Here is a 23,703-nt window from a genome sequence, read left to right on the forward strand (position 1 = left end):
ATAATGTTCACATCTAGTAATACATTTATTGCAGGTACATATTACATTTGGTAACAAGCTGAATTTTTGGAGCAAACTTTGATCAAAAGGAGCAAACAGACCTCTACCATTGATGAGAAATCTTGAATTCACATCATCCTCTACGTTCTGTTTTATTTTATTTTTGTACTTCCTTGATGTACTTGTGTATGGAATGGAATGTATGTTTGGATAGCATGTAAACAAAAACTTTTCATTGTATCTTGATACATGTGACAATAATAAACCAATTACTAACCTGAAGTTTGATTTCCCACTTCAGACTCTCTCATTCTGCAGCAATCATTCTGTTGTAGTCAAGCCTTTGAACTTGTTTTCCTTGTAAGTGTGCCTTTTGACTCATTCTCTGTTTTACAAATATCGAAGACATTCTAACTGGCAAAATGTTGAACAACATCTTCAAAAAATGTGAAAACACAACACTCAAAATTATTACCTTGTAAAGAAAAAACACACATATAATCATACTTTTAGAGAGGTGCTATTTTAGAAGACATTTTTTAATTTCTCTGTGTCTTATTTAAGTTTTTAGACCCTAGAAATAAAATGGAAATTGGTTTACTTATATTTAATTAATGACAACATCTGATCATTTTTGTTTTACAGGCTGGCACTTGAATGTTATGTTGCCTTTCTCATTCTGCCAGTTGCCCTTTTTCGTTGGTACCCATGGGAAGCTGAAAATAGCATCAGCCTTCCAAGTAGCATCAACACTGAGCTATGCGGATAGTTGATAATTTTTGGGCAGCTGTGCTCCTTCCTTATTTTACCTTGCAAATTACATATGGCAACCTCGTCAATTAGAGCCACTTCTAAGGTTGGTCAGGGGAATAATCTTCAGGTGATTTTGCACTATTTGCTCTCCAGTGTGACAAAGTAAATAGCACAGTATCCCAAAATATACTGCACTGCCTCACCACTGACAACCTGCGTTGTTAATGCTCAAACCATACAATGTTGGAAATTTTAAATATTTGTTGAGCCAATAGCAAAATTACTGGCAATGTTCAATATATTTACATAGTATCTTCAAAAGTTGTGAAAAGATGTTCAAACTCAAGAACCAATTCCCTCTTCTAAGACATTTGTCATAAGTTGAGGCTTGAAAAGTCCATTTTAGAATTGTTAGATCAGCACAGATTCCCATGAAAAAAGGTTACAGAACATTTCCAAGGGAAAGATTTTAATTCCCAAAAATATACAATTCCAAAATCTTTCTTTGTATTCTCATCGGTTTATTCATATGTTGGTTTTGCTATTTGTGCATAGACAACGAAATCATCACCATCTGAAGCAGCAATATTCTAAAAGAGAAAAACATTTACAAAAAGGTAATCTGTCTTTGGACTTTTTACATTAAATAACAATTTATAAATTTGTGGCGGCAAGTAAAATTTAGCACGAGATGTGATCAGTAGAAATTGATGCACTTACAGCATCTGATGATTGGTTACTGCACTGCATGTCATGTCTGCTACCTGTGATAATTGCAAACACCACAATTAAAGATAATATTGATGGATAGCATTCATAAAATACAAATTGAATACAAATATCCTTATTATGTTGCATTTGTCTCATGCAGACAGTGGATCAACAAAGCACAGATTGACTATGAACAAGCTGCCATCTCTGAGAGTCAGATCCAAACTAAGTATGGCATTTGCACAGTGAACCAAGTGAGCTAAGCTCCTCCATGATTGTTGGGAAATTGCATTGCTCACTGATAGTTCAGTCAGGAACTGTTGAAAGTGAGTGTTTTTCAGGTGAATCCAAAGGTCAGTTAATTTTCTGATCAATGTTAATCCCCAGGATGTTGATGGTGGGGGATTTAGCAATAGTAATCATTACTCCCTTATTTGGTTCCATTTATCACCTTCCTTACTAATCAAGATTCCAGAATCGGAAGCCCTTTGTTCTCTCCACTTATCAGCTCCCAGCCTCTGTCTTTACCTCCACTCTTCCCTCCCCCTAACTGGCTCCATCTACTCACCAACCCCTCCTCACAGTGATGGTAGTGAACCACTGCCATTGTTCTGATTAAGGTACTCCCATGGTTGAGGGAGGGATTTCCTGACTAGGCCCAGTGACAATGGAGGGTTGGTGATATACTTTTAATTTGGGATAGCATGTGACATGAAGGGGAACCTGCAGGTGGTAATGTTCCTATCCACCTACTACTCTCCTTTTAGTGAATTAAGTTGTGAGTTCAGTAGGTGCTGTCAGAGTTGACAGGGTGAATAACTGTACCACATTTTGCAAATGGTACGCACTGCTGCCACTGTGTGCTGGTGATGGAGGGAATGAATGGGGTGGTGAATGGGGCGCCAATCAAGAGAGTTAGTTTGTCCAAGTCTTCTTGACAGTTATTCAAGCTGCACTCAACTAGCAAAGTGCAAAATATTCTATCAGGCTTCTGACTTGAGCCTTGGGTGGCACAGTAGTACAGCAGTTAGCAGTGCAGATGCGTAGCTCCTGGGATCTTTGTTCAATCCTGATCTTGGGGACTGACTGTGTGGAATTTGCACATTGTTCCCACGATTGTATCAGGTACTTTGGTTTCCTCCCAGATCCCAAAAATATGCTAGTAAGTAAACTGGGCATCTGGTGTTGGGCATTGCACAATTTAGCCAACTGAGTGAAACTAAGGCCTCAGTATTGAAGTTTGCCTGAGAGAGGATACTGACATAAGTTCACTTGTTCCTCCATTGAATCTGGTGGTATTGTCTGCTCCAAAGACATTGCTAATTTTGAGTTGGGATATGGGCTTCTCAACTTTTTCTCAATCAGGACTGGTGGCAAGGCTGGTCTGGATAGGCTGCTGTGAGATGGGATCAATTGCGCTCACATCAGGTGTTGTAGTTAAGGACTTCTTTGAAGTCTCCCTTCCAATGTGTGTGTACTGCCTTTCTGTCCCTGATGAGTTCACCCCCATTCCTGCACTCAGTGGATTGGAGTCTTGGATATTGGGATTGTAAATGTCTTTTAAACTGTTGACAACCCACACATGTCAGGACTGCCACTGATTTGGTGAGCCTGCTACATTCTCTGCATTGGCTTTAGATCCCAGGCTTTCTGTCGGAACTCAGTTTTCAAGTGTCTGTAAATCTGTTTATTTTTCCTCAAGGAAAAGGGAGTCTCCAGTCCAGCTACTCATAGCATTTGGGCTGAATTAGCTCTTCAGTTTCCTGGTCATTCTCATCATTTCAGTCCTAGACTTCATATTAGGGAGGTCAAGAGTTTCTTCACAGATGCCAGTGATGTCAGACTTCACAAATTAGCAAGATTTTCCGGATTTTGCCATTTATTGGAATCAATTTCATAATATCCCATAGGAGGATTGGAATTTGTGCGATTGAACTTGAACACAAGCTAGTAGCTAAGCTGGGGAGGGAGCTTTGCAAAAAATGGGCATAATCAAATTCTATCAACTTTACTAAAGTCAGGAAAACAATGTCTGGCAGTGAATTACAAGCAATTACTGAACTACCACTGGTTTTACATCCTCATGCCCATGTGTAATTTCTTCCTGTATGATAACTTTCAGGTTATTTGTCCATTCCCATTACTTAATTTGGTGATTGGGGTACTTCAATATTATTTGTTATAGGTTCTTCAGTCTCAGTGCAATCTCTAGTAATTTATGGCCAAGTGTGCAATATTTTTTCAAATTCCACATTGTTTTTGTATTTGTGCATGCAAACGTGTTTGTGTTCAAAGGAAAATTTGGCAGCTGAGCTCACCATTAAAGTTGCACTTATTTAGTGCCTTTCACAACCTTACAGTGTCTCCGAATGACTTTTTAAAATTGTAGTCACTCATGGAACCATAGTAGTCAAAATGCAAATAGCAAGCTATCACAAACAAATATGTGATAATATCAGTATTATCTGCTTTTCAGTGTTGTTGGTTGAAGTATAAATATGTGAGCAGGGATAACTCTTGTTCTGCTTTGAAATGCTATCATTGGCAGCTTTATGATCATTGAGTATGCAAAGGGTTTAACACTATCTGAAAAGCAGCACCTTTTGGTGACAATGTACCTCATTATTATATTGACACAGATTTCTGTATTTTAATATCCATAATGGGACTTAAACAATGACCTTGACTCAGAGAAGCATATGTAACTGATTGAGCCTCCACTGTCAATTTCCTGATGAGGCACATAGTGAGGAGCTTTATCCCAGCTCCTTCTGAGCTCTTATAAGGAGCCCAAAGGCAATGAATTTTCTTACCTAGCACTAACAGTCTGGAAAGATAAAACAAAAATGAAAGAGAAAATTGAAAAAAGTATTTTTACTACCTGATGTTTTCTTAAAGGATATAGACCCATAATGAATAGCTTCCTTTGTGTCTGCAGAGAAAAGGAATATAAAATTTACATCATGCATACAGTGGACTTAAAAATGGAAGTATTGTTGTCGGACAAACAAATACTATTCACACTTCTAAGGGTAGAATAATGAGTTAATCTGTAGTTGTTAATAGTTTAGGAAAGAGTTTTCACCAGTCTAATTCCCTGCTGTCCCTCAAACAATACGATCATAGCATTAATTTGCACAAAACAGGTCTTAGCTGAAAGTTGACAATTTTCTACATTCGGTTTTCCCAATGATTTGTCAATCAAGAGGGCACGAATGGGTCAAAATGGGTCTTGAACTCAGATTTCTATTTTGAAAATGATACTGTTGTTAAATTGGCTCTGCCTCATTTATTTAAATAATTTAAATTAAGAACATTGCAACTAATCACATTTTCTTTTCCATATTATTTCTTTTCTCCCTCCCCTGCTATGTGTCATTAGGCTGCTGTTCCACAAACACAGGGTTTTCTGGTTTGTAATCCAATGTACTTTGTTCCTTCAGCCTGAACAGTGATGGGAAGCTAAATGATCATGTGGAGTCTCAAAGCCAAGTGTGGTCCTGACATCCACACTTGCTGCTACAGGCTTACTTTATTCATTTTACATCAACAAATGACTGGGGAATGTGAAATATTGCAGAAATAGCTCCAAGTGTTTGCATTGCAGAAGCAGGGTGTTGAGAAAGTAGGGCAAAATACAGACACTGAATAAATTTACAACAGGCTGCACCTGGGAGAGTAGAGGAGCACCTGAAAGTCATCTAATTCAGGCATTTGATGCAGGTGAGGGAACAGTCATTACTGAGGATGTCTGCAACGAGTTTCAGGAAACTTCAGAATGGATATATAATTGACAACTGAATGTCAACACTGCCATTTGATCAGAAAAATGAGGAATTGAATTAAAAAATAATCTGAATGCAGTTGAGAAGCAAAGAAGTCCAGGAACTAAAATACATAACTTACTAGAAGTAGGGTCACAGCTTAATAAGGACAAAGAAAATATTGTTTAGAGGAAATGAACTTTCATCAAATGTTAGTTTGACCACATTCAATCACCATGTTAAAAAAAAGGATATGTAGAAGGTGTAAAAGTTTCATAAAGGATGATAATAGAAATAAGGGGTCATACTTTTCAAGAAAGGATACAAATACTGGAATGTGAAAAGTGAACATTGAGTGGTGAGAGGCCAATAAAGATTTTTAAAATTCTGGAGGGTTTTGATCAGATAACATAGAGACCGTGTTTGTACTTGTGAAAAGGAACAAAACTGAAGGCCATCGATATAACATATGGTTATCCACCATTACAAAATCAAACATTACTAAAGACTGTTCAGAATTCATTACAAATATATAGGGCTTCCAGTACAAAATATTAAACTACGTACAAAACTTTAGCTCTATGAAATATGGCAATGTCTTTATTTTAAGAAAAAACTTGCATTGAGAGCTGTGTAAAGTAATTCATCTTACCTTCTTGCTTTGACTTTCCATTGACAGACATATATTCAGCAATATGACTGGTCTCAGGTACTGGTGTCTCATCTCCTGGAAAAAAAAGTTCTGATTAAGACTAACTTTAAAGCTTTTTCAGATGTTTCTACAAAAAGTGCTCTATTGCTAGACAGCTACAAGAATGTGTAGGAGTGTGTACAGTCCATCACAGAATACAATCCTATGTAAAAGCAATGATCATTGTAGACTGAATCTTTAGCTTCATCTGTGAAGAGTATTTGCGACAGATGTTAGAGGCTTTTAATGGTAAGAGGATGATTTCACAAGAAATATGGGACCACTCTCAGAAGTACAATCCATTGAGTATGATGCCATTATTCTCAGGGTTCATCAAGATGCAAGCAAATCATCAGTGAGATTTAATGTCATGCAGGCTATTGTTGCAATATTATGTTTTCCCATGTTTACAGAGAATGAAGAATAAGATTTGAATATGATGCATTGCCAGGCATGTAAAATTTGACAATCAACATCACATCATAAATTAGTAATGAACTCAATTGAAAAATGTTCCACTGCTCAGAACTGGTTCTTAGTTGGCTTATTGTAATTAGTGTTAGCAAATGTTTAGGAACTTTGTTGAAAAAATGTATGATATTGGAGGAGGTGATTCAGTCCATTACACCCTTGCTACTTAGTACTTTTAACCTACAGAGCAGCCTATGAAAATAGAAAATTTCTGAATCATTAAGGTTTACAGTAAAACAAAACAAAAAGTGGGACTTTGGAGAATTATAGAATTCTGTCAAGTCCCATGGAGTTTTGAGTGAAACAGAACAAACACAGCTTTGTGTGATGGAGAGATTTGAAACTAAAAATTGCAAATTGACTGAAGCATTGCCATGAGCAATAGAACGCAGCACTGGTAAAATCCCAGTTATGTTTTAAATGTTTCCATGTTACCTTGCATTTGCTGAATTTCAGTAGCATTTGAATAAAGATGGGATGCTTCTTCTGTATTTCCCCCTGTTTGCGGAGGCTTCTGTTTTTGATTTCCTGAATCTGTTCACATGGACGACACCCATTAAAGCGCATTCATTTTTCCTTATGAATTCTTCATATTCAACTAAACAAACTCTAAAATGCTTCATTCACTGAGATGTTTCTTTGTTTGAAATACATTATAAAAATAATTGATACTTCTTCTGACACTAGACACAGATTTTGAGTTACAGTGCAATGTGGTTTTCTAATGTTTTGAGGTCAGGACCCTTTCTAGGTAGTGGGCACATAATCTGGTCTGGTCCATCTGCATGGTACTAAGGGAGACTCGTGTTGTCAGCTTGAGAATCTGATGTTCAAATGGATGCCATAATCACAAGAGCATAAGAAACAGGAGCAAAAATTGCTCACTTGACCACCTGAGCTTGCTGTGCCAGTCAGTTTGATCATGGTTGAACAATTTAGACTTCAACACCACTTTCCTACTCTCTCTCTCCCTGCCCTTTGACTCCAAACGAGTGTCTATTTCCATCTTGAATATATTCAATGACCCCCACCTTCACATTGCTGTGGAGTAGAGAATTACAAAGCATCAAGTCCTGAGTGAAGAAATTCCATCTTAAATGAACATCCTTTATTCTGAAACATTCCCCCCACCCCCAGTTCTGGATACCGACACAGGAGTCACTCCACTTCAAAATTTTAACCCCTTCATCCGAGGAATCATTCCAGAGAATGTTCTCTGCATATCCTTCCTTATGTATAGAGACCAATACTATAACTAATACTCCAGATATGGTTTCACCAATGCCCTGTAAAACTGCATCAAAACTTCCTTACTTTTACTTTCCATAACTCATGCAATAAATATCAGTATTCTATGAGCCTTCCTAATTACCTGCTGTATCTGCATGCAAACTCTTTGTATTTCATACCCCAGGGCACTGATATCCCTTTGTATCACAATATTTTGTAGTCTCACTCCATTTAATAATTTTCTTTTTCATTCCTCCTCCCAAAATGGATAATCTCACAGTTTCCCTACATTATACTCCATACACTGGTAAAGTGGCTAAGATTACTGCCCATCACCAGCACCAAATTACAAGCCAATTGAACATTCATCTCATTAACTATGGTGCAAACTTCGAGTGAACCTGATTGCTCTACCCGTCTGCAGAACTATAGCTACCACATTTATCACTACACATGAACACCCAACCCTCCCCACCAATGCCACTCCAACCCAGCATTGCAGAATGCCAGGTTTTAAAGCACAATCAATTACTTAAAATATATCACATCAAACAATTGCCTGCAATTTATCAGATTGCAACATAAATGCATCTAAGATAAAATTGTCATTGGTAATTTTTTTGGAATTATGTGCTTTATTAGGATTTTTGTCATGCATCTCACCTTTACTCTTGCACTTTTTCAAACATAGCACCACTCCCAGGATAATGATGAGCAGAAGAACCAGACTTCCAATAATAACAACATTGGTGTTATTTGACAGAAGAGTATCTGACAGAAGAGTAAGCACAAATTTCACTTTTAGATAATACAAGTAATTAATCTCTTTTTAAAGATCCCTGAATGAGCGAATGGATAATGCTGCTGCATCAGATTCCTTACCCAACTTCACCCACTCAAGAAGACTGGAGTATTACAACTGACCCTTCAGAGAAACAAATCACACAGGGATTTCATTCCTAGTATCAATTTGGTGATTCTATCTTGCAGATATCCCTCAAGGTTTCTACGCAGGTTGATAGGGTTGTTAAGAAGGTGTATGGTGAGTTGGCCCTCATTAGTCAGAGTATTGAGTTCAAGAGCTGCCAAGTAATGTTGCAGCTCTATGATTAGACCACTTGGAGTATTGTGTTCAGTTCTGGTCGCCTCATTATAAGAAGGATGTGGAAGTTTTAGAGAGGGTGCAGAGGAGATTTACCAGAACGCTGCCTGGATTGGAGAGCATGTCTTAAGAGGATAGGTTGAGTGAGCTAAGACTTTTCTCTTTGGAGAGAAGGAGGATAAGAGGTGACTTGATAGAGGTGTACAAGATGATAAGAGACATAGATCGAGTGGACAGTCAGAGACTTTTTCCCAGGGCGACAATGGCTAACAGGAGGGGACATAACTTTAAGGTGATTGGAGGAAGATACAAGGGGGACGTCAGGGGTAAGTTCTTTACAGAGAGAGTGGTGGGTGCTTGGAACGCACTACTGGCAGAGGTTGTGGGGGCAGATACATTAGGGACATTAAGAGACTCTCAGATAGACACATGAATGATAGAGAAATGAGGGGCTATGTGGGATGGAAGGGTTAGAGAACACTTAGAGCAGGATAAAATGTCAGCACAACATCGTGGGCCGAAGGGCCTGCACTGTGCTGTAATGTTCTATGTTCTCATCAACGAAGGATCTGATTCAGCTGTAAAACTTTCTGCCATACAACAGGCAAATACTACTCATTGTCTGGGCTGAAACTGAAATAATTACTGTTTCAGTGAGAACTAAACAATACAGGGTAGATATTGCCTTTGTGTAATAGTGTAAATTGGATGGAATGATAGAACATTTACCACACAAGGGGCCATTCAGACCATTGTGTTTATGCTGGTTGGAAAACAGTTACCTACCTACCTCACATTCTAATACTTAATCCACAATTTAGAGGTTCACAAATCTTTTTTGTAATTGTTTTGCAGGATGCAGCATGGGTGGCAAGGCCAGCATTTATTGCTCCTCCCTAATTGCCTGTGACAAGGTGGTGAGAGTATTCACACATACTTTCTGGTGCAGGTACTGCCACAGTGCTGTTGGGTAGGGAGGTCCAGAATTTGGATCTAACAACTAAGGAGCAGTGACAATATATTTCAAATCAGGATGGTGTGAGATTTGGAGGGGAACATGCTGTTGGGGTTGGTCCTATGCACCTTTGTCGTTCTTGGTGAGAGAGGTTGCAGGATTGAGAGGTGTTGATGGAGTATTTTGGTTGAAATAGATAAAGCATAATCATACAAATAGTGAGAGATTGCAGATCTTTGAGATGCAGGGAACCTGGGTATCCTAGTACATGAAATACTGGTACAACAAGTCATTAGGAAAGCTAACAAACGTTTCATCTATTGCAAAGAGAATTGAATACAAAAGTAGGATCATAAGTAATATAGAGCATTTATAATACCATATCTGGGGTATTGTGAGGAGTATTGATCTCAAATAACTTTTACTAGACTGATACTTGGAATACGCAGGTTGTTTCAATGAGGAAAGACTGGACAGGCTAGGCATGTATCCACTGGAGTTTAGAAAACTGAGTGGTGAGTGGTTTGAAATATATATGGTCTCCATAGCATGGATGTGGAGATGATATTTCCTCCTGTGGGAAAATCTATAACTGGGAATTATTGTTGAAAAATAACATGTTGCCGAGTTAAGACAAACATGACATGAACTTCTTCCTACAAGAAGGGTGCAAGTCTCTTCCTCAAAGCACAATGAAAGCAGAACCTTTGCATATTTTAAGCCTGAGGTAGATAGAATGGGGATAGAGATTACTGGAGGGGCTGAGTGGCCAACTTCTGTAGCTAATTTCTGTTTCTTTGTTTGTACCCTCTGAGTACAAAAAAGGTTTCCATTTCTCACTTCTAATTCTTCTACCAATCATTTTAAATCTATGACTCTCCCAATTTTTTTTATGGAAGGTCATGAACCTCAAATGTTTCTCTCTCTCCACACGTGTTGCCTGACCTACAGGACATATACATTATGTTCACTTTTAATATGAGTGCCAAGCCTGAAGAGTGGAGAGTTTCAACTGCAATATTTTCAGCTGAAAATATTATTTGCTGAGATTTTTTTCTAATGTTCTGATGCTATATTCAAATTATAGCTAGATCAGAAAGCCAATGGAAATGGCTCCACTTTGCTGATGTACATTCCTGCTCAACCTGATGAAGTGAATTTCATGAACAGTGTGATAGTGATATGCAAGGTTGGTGTGCATAGCATAGTGTAGAAAATTCATAGACAAAAGTGTATTTCTGACTTGCAAAAGTTATTTGATTTGTATAGCTGAGCTAAAAGCAGTACAATAAACACAGTTCATTGGAATATTCTCTTCATGATAACCTCTCATTACCAGAGGTCATGGGAATACAACAGCCCTTGAAGCAACTCCATAGGGAACTGAGGTTGGTACAATGACATGCAGAACAACACAGATGAAGACTTGAGCTAGATATTTGGAGTCAATGTTATACATCATGTTTTCTCAGAACACACGGGCTTTTGAGTTAATGGAATTTTCTGGGATAGAAGATGCATAAAAGAATGCAGAACATATTTAAATAGACCTATGGGGATAATAAAGGGGACATAGTCCTTGTTCTCATGACAATTAATCCATGTAGAAATGCATATAGATGACATCTGTAAATACAGATGCTCAGCAGAGGTGACTAGGAATAACAGGATTGATTAAAGCAAATGATCTCTGAACAAATTAGTTAATAATCAGGTATTGACTGATTCATTAATTCAACTGAATGTTTTTATGTGACTGCTCAGATACTGACTAAGGCAGGGGTCTCCAAGGTTCATGAGGGTCATGGAAGGAAAGTGATGTCAGAAATAGCCAATCATGCACTTCCTTATTTTGGATTGGTTAAGAGATGTTCCACATTCCATACAACAGGAAAGAGGCCTGTTACGGACTCACTGAAAGTCCCTTTAAGATAGAGAGTGTGTGTGTATGTGTGTGTGGGGCGTGCTTACGTCAATAGAAGATAAAGGACGTAATGACGTTGTTGAAGAAGTTAGAAGAAGAAGAAGAAGGAGAGAGAGAGAAGGGAGAGAGACACCAGCCTGCTAGTTTTCTCTATCGATGGATGAGAAACTATAACTGTGTCTGCCACTGAAATCCATGTATGGAAGTTGGAAGTAATCCGGTGGAGTTCACTTTGTTGCTGACCTGTAGAAGGAAACAGGTATTTGTGTGTGGACGACCACGGTTCGGATGCTTTTCGGGGTGAGGAAGTCACTACCGAGTAAACACTGGAGTGTCGTTTGAGTTCCATCATGGAACATTTGGATTTCGTATTTACTCTCTCTATGTTTCTCTACGTCTACGTTTTATCTTCAGACAACGGTGGTTGTTGAAGAAGCCCTTGCTCATGTTTCACCTTATGGCTTGCGGAACTGAACTTTAAGAACCATTCCGGAACTGGGAGTTTTGGACTTTGCCACACACACACACGAAGAGTTTAGTTTTGGGGTTAACGTTCAAGGTTTAACATTTTTGAATTCTAACATACTAACATTTTTACTTCTGTTTTACGTATTATCATAAGTAGTGATTAATAAAATAGTTTTTAACACTGAATCATGCTCAGTGTGGTTCTTTTGTTGCTGGTTCGTGACAGGCCATTTTGCTCCATGTGCATATGCAAACTTTCAGAGAAATCCCATTCCTCACCTGCCCATTAACCATGTCCTGTCAATATTCTCATCAGCCACCTACACAAATGGTAATCTACACTGGCCAATCAGCTAACAACCGGAATATCTTCTGGATGTTGAAAATCCACACAGTCACAGGGAGAAAATTAGGATCGATCTCGAGTTGCTGGTGCTTTGAGACAGCCTCACCACATGCAGCCACTCTGCCACCCGTGTAAAACAGAATATTAACTGAGTTTAAATCCAACAGCGTCCATCCATAGTGAAATTTGAACACGAGTCCTTTGATTGACAATCAAGACATTTGGATTACAAACGAGGTAATTTAAACATTCCAACACTGCAGTGACCAAATTAATTACATTTAGTTAAATTATGCTACCGTCACACACACACACACAAAACTGGAATCACAAGTAATTCTAAATTTCTGCCCCTATAGAGTGTCCCACACAGGATGGAAATGAAAGGTCGCTGCTGACAGAGAGAACAATGATCGCCAACAAACCTGCACCATGAACCTCAATATAATGCGAAAGCCTCGAGACACTTACCTCTGAATTCCACATTGTACGGGACTGAAAGCTGGAGTCTATTTTGACAAAACAAACCACACGTCCAGTTCCCTTTGCCTCTGTCAGCTTTATCTATCATCAGACTCAGTGATTTCTCTTCCCCATTCAGTGACTTTTCTCCAACAGTTTCACCATCACCATTGATCCAAACCAGTCTCATTGGTTCAGTGACGTCAGACACAGAGCAGGTCAGGGTGACAGTGTCTCCCTCGGTCACTGCAGCAGCTGGTTCAGCTGTGACTGTGGAAACAAGAAAAACAGAGAGAGTTCAGACATTATTGTTCTCATTATAAACGGGAGCGACATTCTGCCCGAAAGCAAAACGCTTCAGTTTCGGGAATTCTGTTGTGCCACAACATTCTATCTCCTACCTTTAACTGTGATTAGTGTGACAGTGACAAATGCACTTGTATCCAGAGTACAGAGGTAAACTCCCGCATCCTCAAACACCAGAGGGAAAATCCTCATACTGAAATTCCTGCTGTTAAAATGTGTCACTGTGGGCTCCAGTCGATTCACAAAGTGGCTCCCGGTGACATTCATGGTCTGAAATTTCCATGCCTTTGCGATTGCTTCCCTCGGACTTTGATGAAGATGTGAGTCCCAGGTCCAGGTAGCGAGGTCGTAATCAGTAGCACGACTATAACAGATGAGGTGGAGTTCACTGCCATTTGTGGCTGAGCGATAAAGTGTGTAGCTCTGGCGATATAAATCTGCATCAAAGAGATAGAGAGGGGAACGGGTTAAAACTTTACGGCTGCCGTTCAGGAGCAGGTGATGAGAAGCTGCCGTCGCCGAATGGACCTGGTGCTTCACCTTCTCTCATCAGTCCACGTGTGGGACTTGCTCCCGCTCCCAGCTGAAGCCTGAGTCTGCAGCAGCTGGAATCACTTCAAACAGCAGGAGGACTCGGTGGGAAGGATCAGTGAGGGGAGAGAGGACCGCTTGTTGTTCGGTGCTGATGTGTGCACCGGGACCCCCTGTGCTGGGTGTCAGCAGGAGGTGCTGGTGCTTATCATGGGGACTCCACTTTCTCTGTAACACTGATGAACGGTCAATGCAATGAAACGTGTTTTTTCATGGTTTTCATCTCACTGTTGAAAAATAATCACCGATATATTTGAATAACCCACTGGAATGATCAGAATGGTCCCATTAGAACGTCAACACCATTTTCTGCATTCATGTTTTGTTTTTCTTTTTACAAACTCGATATACTTCTGTACGGCACGATCTGTCTGGATGGCACACTCGGTACATGTGGCAATAAGAAACCAATACCAATCCCATGATCCAGATGCCATACCTGGGAGAGGTCCAGATACCACGAATCTTGCCGAACATCTGGACATTCCCCTCCCTGTCGCTCTCCCCCACCCATGCACTGCCGCATGTCTCAAACCTCAGTTTCCTGGTGATGTTGACACTGTGAATCTCTCTTTCTCCCTCTCTCTGGGAGTAGGTTGGAATTTGGAGCCAAACACCTGTGAAATCTGCAGGCTGGTTTCAGTTATGAACAGTGACACGTTGTGCCGTCCACCCACAGTTTCCTCTCTCGGTTCCTCCCAGCACCCGCCTCCGCATTAATGGGCAGGATTAATGCATTGATCACACTTGTTAGTGGCGATTCACTGACAGCTCGAACGACCCACATGACAGCAGGACATCGGATCTACTTTCAAAAGGGCAGGTGAAAGAAGTCAAACTTTTCCGAGAGTGGACTTCAGGATCACCCAGGAGTTGAGACCATTGGTGGAGTGTCGGACCTGGAGCGACCCCCACTCCTCAGGTGCACTCGGTACTCGCAGCCTGTGGTGCTGGATCCCACAGGGAGGGGAACTTGGTGTTTCTGCAAAATGTGCTTCGTGACATCATGGGGAAAATCAGCGTATCAAAACAAACTTTTAATAGTGCCGGTTAACTGCGATTAAGGGTGACAGTGAGGTCACAGCACTTACTTGGCTCTACAGTAAAATCTGCTTCTATTGTGCGAACAATGTCTCCGTTTTCCCGCACTTGACACACGTACAACTTCCCATCCTCCACGGTAACGTGTCGGACCATCAGATAGACCGTGTTATTCAGGCGGATCTGATCAGTGTCCCTCCTGTTCTGCTGGGACGAGACCTTTCGTTCCCACTGAAGACTGACTGTATCTGGGAGTCTGGAGATGGTACAGCTGAGTGTGACGTCACTGCCCCCCGCAGGCTGCCGTGGACTTACCTCAACTGTGAGAAACAGACCAATGAGATTCAGAGTGAGTGGTGACGTGTACAGTCCAATGATTGGGCACAAACTGACCTCAGGATGTGCCCATTGTCAGCACTTGTACCTTGCGAGAGAGAGTCCAGACACCGGTGGATCTCAGACACACAATAACACAGTGGGCACACAGACTCTCAGAGTCTGGTTACACTAAATTTAGTGAGGCAGAACAGAGGCAATGACCTCTCCCCCTGAACCTGCTGCAGTGTTGGGATTCAGCTCTGGGGCACAGAGTTTGGGCACCATTTGTTGGCCAACAGTGGGGTGGTACAGTAACACAGCCGGTAGTGCTGCTGCCTCACAGCTCCAGTGACCAGGTGATGATGTCATCAGACCTTCAATGGGATTTTGTTTCCAATTGCCCCCCAACAGTGTCGTGTCATCCATCTGTTTCTGCTGCCGAGTGGCACCAAAATGAACAGAACTTTTTCCCTGTTAGTTTCAATGAGCAATCCCATTTGCAGCAGAGAATATCAATCTCACATGCTCCCAGCAAACTTTCATTGTTAGAAATTAAATAATTCACAGAGAATAACATTTGACACACTTTTCAAGACTTTATCACACTTACCTTTGATCCCAAATATTCTGTACTCTTTGAGGATTTTGTAACTCGGCTGTGTTTGTGCCAATATGACAGATCCTGCAAATTGAAATGTGGGATATTCAATTCTCAGCTGAATAGTGCCATATTCATTGACCATATAATGGAAAAAGACATTGTATCTGAAGTTTTCTTCCCAGTGTGGGGTCCACCAGCTGGATCTTTCTTTAAAAAAAGTCACCATTCGCTGGATTCCTTGCCCACATTGTGGTTTCCAATCCCAGGCAACAGGGCCATTTCCAGGATTGTGTGGTCCACGTAACAGAATATTATCTGCCTTATCCAAAATATAAACACGATTGGGATTTGCTGTTAAAAAGAGGAACAATGAAAGCGTTTTGGTTTCAAATCACAAATGCTTAATTCTACCTCAGTCATTATTAGTGCTCCCCTAGATGCAGTGTTATTTTTCTTATCACCTGATCATCAAAGGTTAACTCTGATCATCATAGGTTAACTCCAATCACCATTAGAATGGAAACCTGGTTCATTATTGTCACATACACTAAGGTACCATGAAAAACTGTACTGTACTGCACATTACATCATATCAGTATGTCAAGGTAGTACAAGGGAAAAGCAATTACAGTATGCAGAATAAAGTGTGACAATTGCAGAGAAAGTGCAGGCAGACAATAAGCTGCAAAGCCATGACTAGGTAGAATGTGAAGTCTGGAGTCTACTTTATTGTAAAAGGGCACTGTTGAATTTACTCATAACAGCAGGATAGAAGCTGTCCTCGAGCCTGGTGATATGTGCATTCAGGATGTTGTGACTTCTGCCCAATGGGAAGAAGGGGGACAAGAGAGAATGTCTGGGGTGGGGAGGGGTGTTTGATTATGTTGGCTGCTTTACTGAGGCACTGAATTATTACAAAGGCAAATGAGCAATTCTATTGGACATTGAATGTAGTCACGACTTCAGTCATCAACAGATACATCACTGCCACAAAACAATTCAAATTGAAAAGCGATGATACATGAAATTTACTGTGATTGCTCGACTACAGTGTTCAGTATTACAGCGGGCAGAAGAGCGTAGGAGAAATTGGCAAGGGATATGGTGGGGTCAGAGGGATATCAACCACAGGCAGATGGGCAGTGTAAATTGGCATCATGGTTGGCATGGACATCGTGGGACGAAGGACATCCTGTGCTGTACTGTTCTATGTTCTAAGTAGAAGCAGCTTCCCCATCTAAAAAACCTCTTTCTAATCTTAAATAACCCCATGGGGGCTCCTCCCAAACTTCCCTTTTCTAAAGTAGTGGTTGAAACTTTGTTGGTCTTTTTCAAACTCTATTGACTGAAGAGTATCTGAGTGACCCAGAAAACTGACCCAGAAAACAGACCCAGAAAACAATAACTTTGCAAAGATTCCTTAATTTATTGTCACATTTAATATTATTCTTGCATTTCAAATCATTCTGCACAACATTCAGTCTTTTCAACAGTTGAATGAGAAATGTTATGGAATGCAGGGAGATCACAAAACTGTAAAACAAGCCGGAAAACTGGAAGAATCATGATAACCTTGGTGGGATATTATTTTGTTGTGGAAGCTGAAGACAAATTTACATACTTTGCGAGGCACAGGGTTGTGGAAATAAAGACCATTATTTATTTATTATATAGAAAATCCTGAAGAGTCTCTGGTATCTGAGAAAAGATTTTCTTTTCTTATCTCAGTCCTGAAAGGCCTGACATGAGACACCCCAGGTAGGGAAGCATCATCCATGTATCTACCATTTCAAACAGTGTTACTATTTTATGTTTCAGTGGGGTCATCTTTCACTCTTTAAATCTCTGAAGATTTCAAGCCCAGTTTGCTTCACCATTCTTCACTGAACAATACCCTCAGAAGCCCACTGGCTATAAATATCTTCAGTGCACATCTGTGTATTACACCCAATATCATCCACATTAATGTTTTTATTAACTTCTTGTGTGGAACCTTATTGAAGGAACAACTAAAAGTCCAAACACACCACATCCACTGGTCCCACCTAACTTAACCTGCTTTTTAGAAGCACTGAAGAAGCATTAAAAAATTAAAAGGGTTTGTTGAGCCAAAGTACTTACTTTGGGTGAAACCAGACTGAAGGAGAGAAACAAAGAAACCGAACATCAGACTAGGAGGCATTTTGCTGCAGTCCATTCGAAGCCTCATTTCACAGATTGTGTCCTTTTCCCTGTAAGAGTGAAACACGTAGATCCAGTCTCGGGAAACTACCTGAAGGAAGTCTGAGGCAAATTTGTTCAAAATCTTCAACACCTGAGACTGTGATGTTAAAGTAATGAGACAAAACAGTTTGACAAATTATTTCCTCATTCCACTTTGTGAACTGTAACTGTCCAAGAACCTCTTCAGTGAATTACACCCCCTCTACTTGTCATGATGTTAACATTACTCTTCCTCATTTCCAACAAAAGTAACCATTGGTTTTGGTTCCTCTTTCAGTTATGAAGGGAATAAAGAAAATACATTCAGCAAACATTTTCCACCATGATATTACTTTGCACTGATCTGGAACTGATAAATTTCATGTATGTCTACAACAACGGTGCTGAGGTCGAGAGGGTTGAGAGCTTCAAGTTCCTGGGAGTGAACATCACCAACAGACTGTCCTGGTCAAATCACGTAGATGCCACAGCCAAGAAAGCTCACCAGTACCTCTACTTCCTCAGGAGGCTAAAGAAATTCAGTTTGTCCCCTTTGACTTTCACCAACTTTTATCGATGCTGGATGCATCACAGCTTGGTATGGCAACTGCTCTGCCCAGGTCCGCAAGAAACTGCAGAGAGTTGTGGACACAGTCCAGCACGTCACGGACACCAGCCTCCCCTCCTTTGACTCTGTCTTTAACTCTGGCTGTCTTGGTGAAGCAGCCAGCATAATCAAAGACCCCACCCACCCGGGACATTCTCTCTTCTCTCCTCTTCCTACAGGTAGAAGATACAGGAGCCTGAGGGCACGTACCGCCAGGCTTAAGGACAGATTCTATCCCACTGTGATAAGACTATTGAACGGTTCCCTTATACAATGAGATGGACTCTGACCACATGATCTACCTTGTTGTGACCTTGCACCATATTGCACTGCACTTTCTCTGTAGCTGTGACACTTTACTCTGTACTGTTATTGTTTTTACCTGTACTACATCAATGCACTCTGTACTAACTTAGTGTAACTGCACTGTGTAATGAATTGACCTGTACGATTGGTATGCAAGACAAGCTTTTCACTGTACCTTGGTACAAGTGACAATAATAAACCAATACCAATAACTTACAAAAGTTAAGCAAAGTTATGTTGTGAAGTTACAGCAGATAGTATATAATTATTACTGCCCCATGTGTTGATCAATTCTACATGGTAACATCATTGCCCTAGAATGAATATCAGCAAATCCCACCCATACGTTTGCTGAGAGTCAACACAATCGAAACTCTACTGAACCAGCCGTATGAGAACTGGATCAACTATTCTTGATATCCAGAATAGATTGGCTCCAGTGAACAGATATTGATCTATTGTCTGAAGTACTCCCCCTGCTTTCTCCACTGGTTCACTGTGGCCTCACTGTCCGAACACAAATAACATATTATGGCAGCACTGGTGCAAGCCTCATTTCATGAACTACTGCAGTTCAAACCTCTCCAGGATTTCCAGAGATGGTCAAAGTACGTCAGCCTTACCAACAGTCTGCACAGTGCATAATGTCAGTTGTGCCTTACTGAAAGACATTTACTGGCTGTACATCCAGTTAATGAACATACAGGATTCCATCCGACAACCTGATGTAAGATAATGTTTCCTTCTCAGCACACTATGGTTCACAGAATTTATTAGTGTAATGACAAGTACAGAGCTCGGGACCGGACAGATCAGTGCCAGTTCCAGCATTGCAAAGCACATCTAACAGTTAATTGGCCCTTTCTGGAATCACAGAGTTATGTTCGTGTCACAGTCTGAGATGAACCACATCAGCAAAAAACTGTCCTTGGCTTAAAGTATTAAAGTAAGTTCCAATTCACCAATCCCCTCATTTGCCTGTTTGATCTTATTCTCCAATTGAACAGCTTCTCCTTTATCTCCACTCACATTCTCCAGATAAAAGCTGTAACTGTGGGATCTCACATGGAACCAAGCTATTTCTCTCTTCTTCTGGGGTACGTGGAGTAGTAATTGTTTCAGCTGGATTTGGGGTTCTCTCCCTCAATCATTTTTCTGGTACATCGACAATTCTATTGGCACTGTTTCCTGCACTCTTACAGGACTCAAAACTTTAATTAATTTTGCTGCCAATTTCCACCTGCTCTCACTTTCACATGGTGCATCTCTGGTTCCTCCCATCCCATTCTGAAATTGTCCATCTCCCCCTCAGATTTGATTAGCGATAAGTATTTCTTAAAGCCCATGGAATTCCATGTTCATCCTTTGCAGTTTCTGCCTCCTTCAACAAGATTCCATCAGTAGATAAGTTTTCCCCTCCCCTTTCAAAATTCTGAAGAGACTGAACTCCCTGGACTGGTCCTCGGTTCTCACCAAGTCACGGCACTTACCCATGTCACTACAGGACATGCAACACCTGCCTTTACAACTGTCTCATTCACTCCACCCCACCCACCCATCCAGCTCCTACCCAGCCATATGTGCAACCCCTACCCCGACTCCATCTTCATCACCTCCATCCAGGGACCCATACAGTCCTTTCAGGTGAGACGGAGATTCACCTGCACCTCCGTTAAGATCATCTACTGCATTTGGTGCTCCAAATCTGGCCTCATCTACATCGGTAAGGCAAAATACAAACAACGTGGCTGTTTCGCAGAATACCTGCACTCTGTCCATAACTGCAAAACGTACCATTGAAAAAGGCATTAAGCATGCTGGCTTTCATCAGTCAGGGCACTGAATATAGGAGTTGGGACATTATGTTGCAGTTGTACAAGTCATTGGTGAGGCCAAACTTGGAGTTTTGTGAAAATAGTGCAGAAAAGATTTACAAGAATGTTTCCAGGACTAGAGGGCCTGAGTTAGAGGCAGAGGTTGGCTAGCCTAGGTTCCTTGGAATGTAGGAGAATGAGGGGCAGCTGTACAGAAATGTTTAAAATTCTGAGAGGCATAGATAACGTGGACAGTAACAGTCTTTTCCCCAAGGTTGGGGGGTCCAAACCCAGGGGGCATGGATTAATGGTGAGAGGGGAAAGATTTAAAAAGGGACCTGAGGGGCAACCATTTCACACACAGGGTGGTGTGTATATGGAATGAGCTACCAGATGAAGTGTTTGAGGCAGACACAATAGTGTCATTTAAGAAGCATTTGGATAGGTACATGTAGGGGCGGGGCTTAGAGGCATACAGGGTGAACACAGGAAATTGGGACGAGCTGGGTGGGCACCTGGTCAACATGGATTCATTGGGCCGAAGGGCCTGTATCCGTCCTGTATTGCTCTGTGACTCTATGACTCTCTAATCATGGCCTGACCTGCTGAGCATTTCCTGCAGCTCGGCATTTCGCAGCTTTGACTTTCTTTTGTTTGTTCTTGTCTATCTCTCTGTTTAAGCCCTCATTAACCTCATTAACTTTTAGTTTTAAGCTAACCATCTATTGCTCTGTGTTAATCAGGTATCTTAACTCAACACCAGCTAGACAAATGCAGGGCACTTACTATTTAAAATTAATAACCCATTTGGACACTTTGAAGATATCAATGACTGAAATAGGCATTTAACCTTCTGTGTATAAATGTTAAATCAAACTCTGGTTTACAAGGTCAGGAAGATTTCCTCCTCTCACATCTATCATTATTGTTCCACTCCCTAACAATGAATTCGTAAACACCACCAGAGCACTGCTTAGGAAACCAGAAGGATAAAATTGGGTAGAAAACCAAAAGATTAATACTGACCAGGCCATAGTCAAAAAAGTTAAATGGTTTAATAGTAGCTGGCAGTCACTTCATTGAGGAAAACACCCTTTCCTTCATGTTTTAGGGTGAAGGAGATAAAACACCAAAAGAAACTAAAGCAAAAACAGAAAATGCTCGAAACACTCTGACAGTCAAGCAAGGGAAACAGTTAATATTTCCCGTCAAAGATGTTTCACCAGACTCTTCCGTGTTTCACTTCCACAAATGATGCTGACTGATCTATTAAGTGTTTCCAGCATTTTCGACTTTTATCTGATAACTTGATGACCTTTCTTAGTTGAAAGAGCAACAGATTCAACAGCAGAACTGGTTGAAAGAGTGAAAGATCAAATGATACAAGATCCTTGAACACTGTGTGCAGAATTTAGATCTCATTTAAACCAATCCTTTCCCTGAAGTAATACTGAACTGAGGTTGCCTACCTTGTGGGAAACGAGTGCTGAAGGAGTCCATAGACTGAGCAACAAAACTCCGAGTACGGCGACACACAACAAGTTGAGGTCCCCAGTCTCACTCTGCACAGTAGGCGATGTTATCTCTTGTGAAAGAAGAGGGCAGCAAACTTCCTCTTCCTTTCCACTTCAAGGTGTTGAAATGATTGGTGTTGAATGCAACTGAGCTGAGATAGAAAAGGAGAACTGAGCAAAGCTCAAAATGGGAACATAAGGTGTGCAATGTCATTATCGATGTTCATGATCTGAGAACCTTGTTACGTTAAGTGTTGCTGGGTGGACTCAAATGGGTGAGGTGGCAAATCAGAGAAAATGTTTCATCATGGAATCAATTGATGAATCAATATTTAGTAGTTCAGGGTTATTCCCTGCTGAAGTCTCTACGCACTCCAGATCCAAAGGTTAATTTGGATTTTCATCAACCATTTCATAATAATTTCTGATATTCCCGACCAACCCCGAGATTGAGGATTGGGAGACAACTGGTTCTGACAAGAGAAAATGAGAGAGAACCAAGTGCAAAACACTGTAACCAGATCCAGACAGACTTCACCTTTCTGGAGCAAATTGTGGGAGACTGTGTCGACCCCATGCTGCAGTGTTGAGCACAGCTTTGGTCACAACATTTACAGGATGGAGATTGTTGTGAAAAGTCACACTTATGTTGACGTAATCTCTCTCCCACTTCCACCACCCATCTCCCATAGAGTCTCCTTGGTCTGTAACAAACAACGGACAGGAAGGGACTCCCAGAACTTTGATCACAGGAAAGGAGCACTCCACAAGCAGATCACATGTCCCTTCATCTGAGGGAACCTGTTGAGTTTATTTCCATTTCCTGATACAGTTCTGCAATGTTTTGATGGTGAAGAGATTTGTGATCTGGACTCATGATGGGATTGATACAATGAAAGCTGCTGAATGCTGCCTTCTCTGCTTTTTACAGGGCACGTGATTTGTTGGCAATGGGAGGTTACTGAGTTGGATTGAAATCTGTTGCCACTTTCTGTAATCTGCTGAAAGTCCATCATGAGCAGAAAGGGTTTTCGCAATCACCAAGATAGTAAAGAAGGAATAGAGTAGGCGATTCAACCCCATTCAGGGAGACTGCAGCTCTTTCGTACCATCAGCCCATGTTTGGCCCAATGTCCTCCAAACTTCTCTTATCTGTGAACTTCTCTAGATGACTTTTAAATGTTGTTAATGTTTCTGGCTCAACCGCTATTCCTGGCAGCTCATTCCAAATACACACCAACCTGATGTCCTTTTTAAATCTCTCGCCTCTTATCCTAAACCTCTTGTTTTTAGCACCTCTTCCCTGGGAAAAAGACTATGTGCTTTCACCCTGTCTATGCCCCTCGTGATCTTATATACCTCCATCAGGTCACCACTCAATCTCCTACGCTCCAGGGAATAGAGTCTTAGTCAATGCAACCTCTCCTTGTAACTCAGGTCCCCAAGTCCAGGCAACAGCCTGGCAACTCTTTTCTGCACTCTTTCCAGTTTATAACTTCTTTCCTATAACAAGATGACCAAAACTG

The 23,703-nt window shown here is 40.9% G+C and overlaps 1 protein-coding gene across 1 annotated transcript; it reads right to left on the minus strand.

Annotated features, from left to right (window-relative positions):
* Positions 1-332: 332 nt before the first annotated feature.
* LOC127569974 (uncharacterized) lies at positions 333-22,239 on the minus strand. Its single transcript, XM_052015104.1, has 12 exons — positions 22,133-22,239; positions 17,856-17,965; positions 15,744-16,085; positions 14,866-15,135; positions 13,279-13,620; positions 12,887-13,147; positions 8,284-8,391; positions 6,826-6,924; positions 5,881-5,955; positions 4,346-4,396; positions 1,474-1,517; positions 333-1,343 (listed from the first exon to the last, which is right to left on the minus strand). Exons 2-12 carry the CDS (start codon positions 17,941-17,943, stop codon positions 1,275-1,277), a joined length of 1,749 nt encoding a protein of 582 aa, XP_051871064.1. The 5' UTR covers positions 17,944-17,965; positions 22,133-22,239; the 3' UTR covers positions 333-1,274.
* Between the last annotated feature and the right edge of the window lie 1,464 nt (positions 22,240-23,703).

This window comes from Pristis pectinata, chromosome 4, assembly GCF_009764475.1.
Source record: "Pristis pectinata isolate sPriPec2 chromosome 4, sPriPec2.1.pri, whole genome shotgun sequence".
Lineage (NCBI taxonomy): Eukaryota > Metazoa > Chordata > Chondrichthyes > Rhinopristiformes > Pristidae > Pristis > Pristis pectinata.

What these genes read in the sequence shown, in the direction of transcription:
- LOC127569974 (XM_052015104.1), bottom strand. Translation starts at nt 17,943, where the DNA reads ATGAGGCTTCGAATGGACTGCAGCAAAATGCCTCCTAGTCTGATGTTC. An exon ending in AGATTTTACTGTAGAGCCAA is followed by an intron (nt 13,621 to 14,865) that starts GTAAGTGCTGTG and finishes TCTTTGATGCAG; the next exon opens with ATTTATATCGCCAGAGCTAC. An exon ending in GTACAATGTGGAATTCAGAG is followed by an intron (nt 8,392 to 12,886) that starts GTAAGTGTCTCG and finishes CTCTTCTGTCAG; the next exon opens with ATACTCTTCTGTCAAATAAC.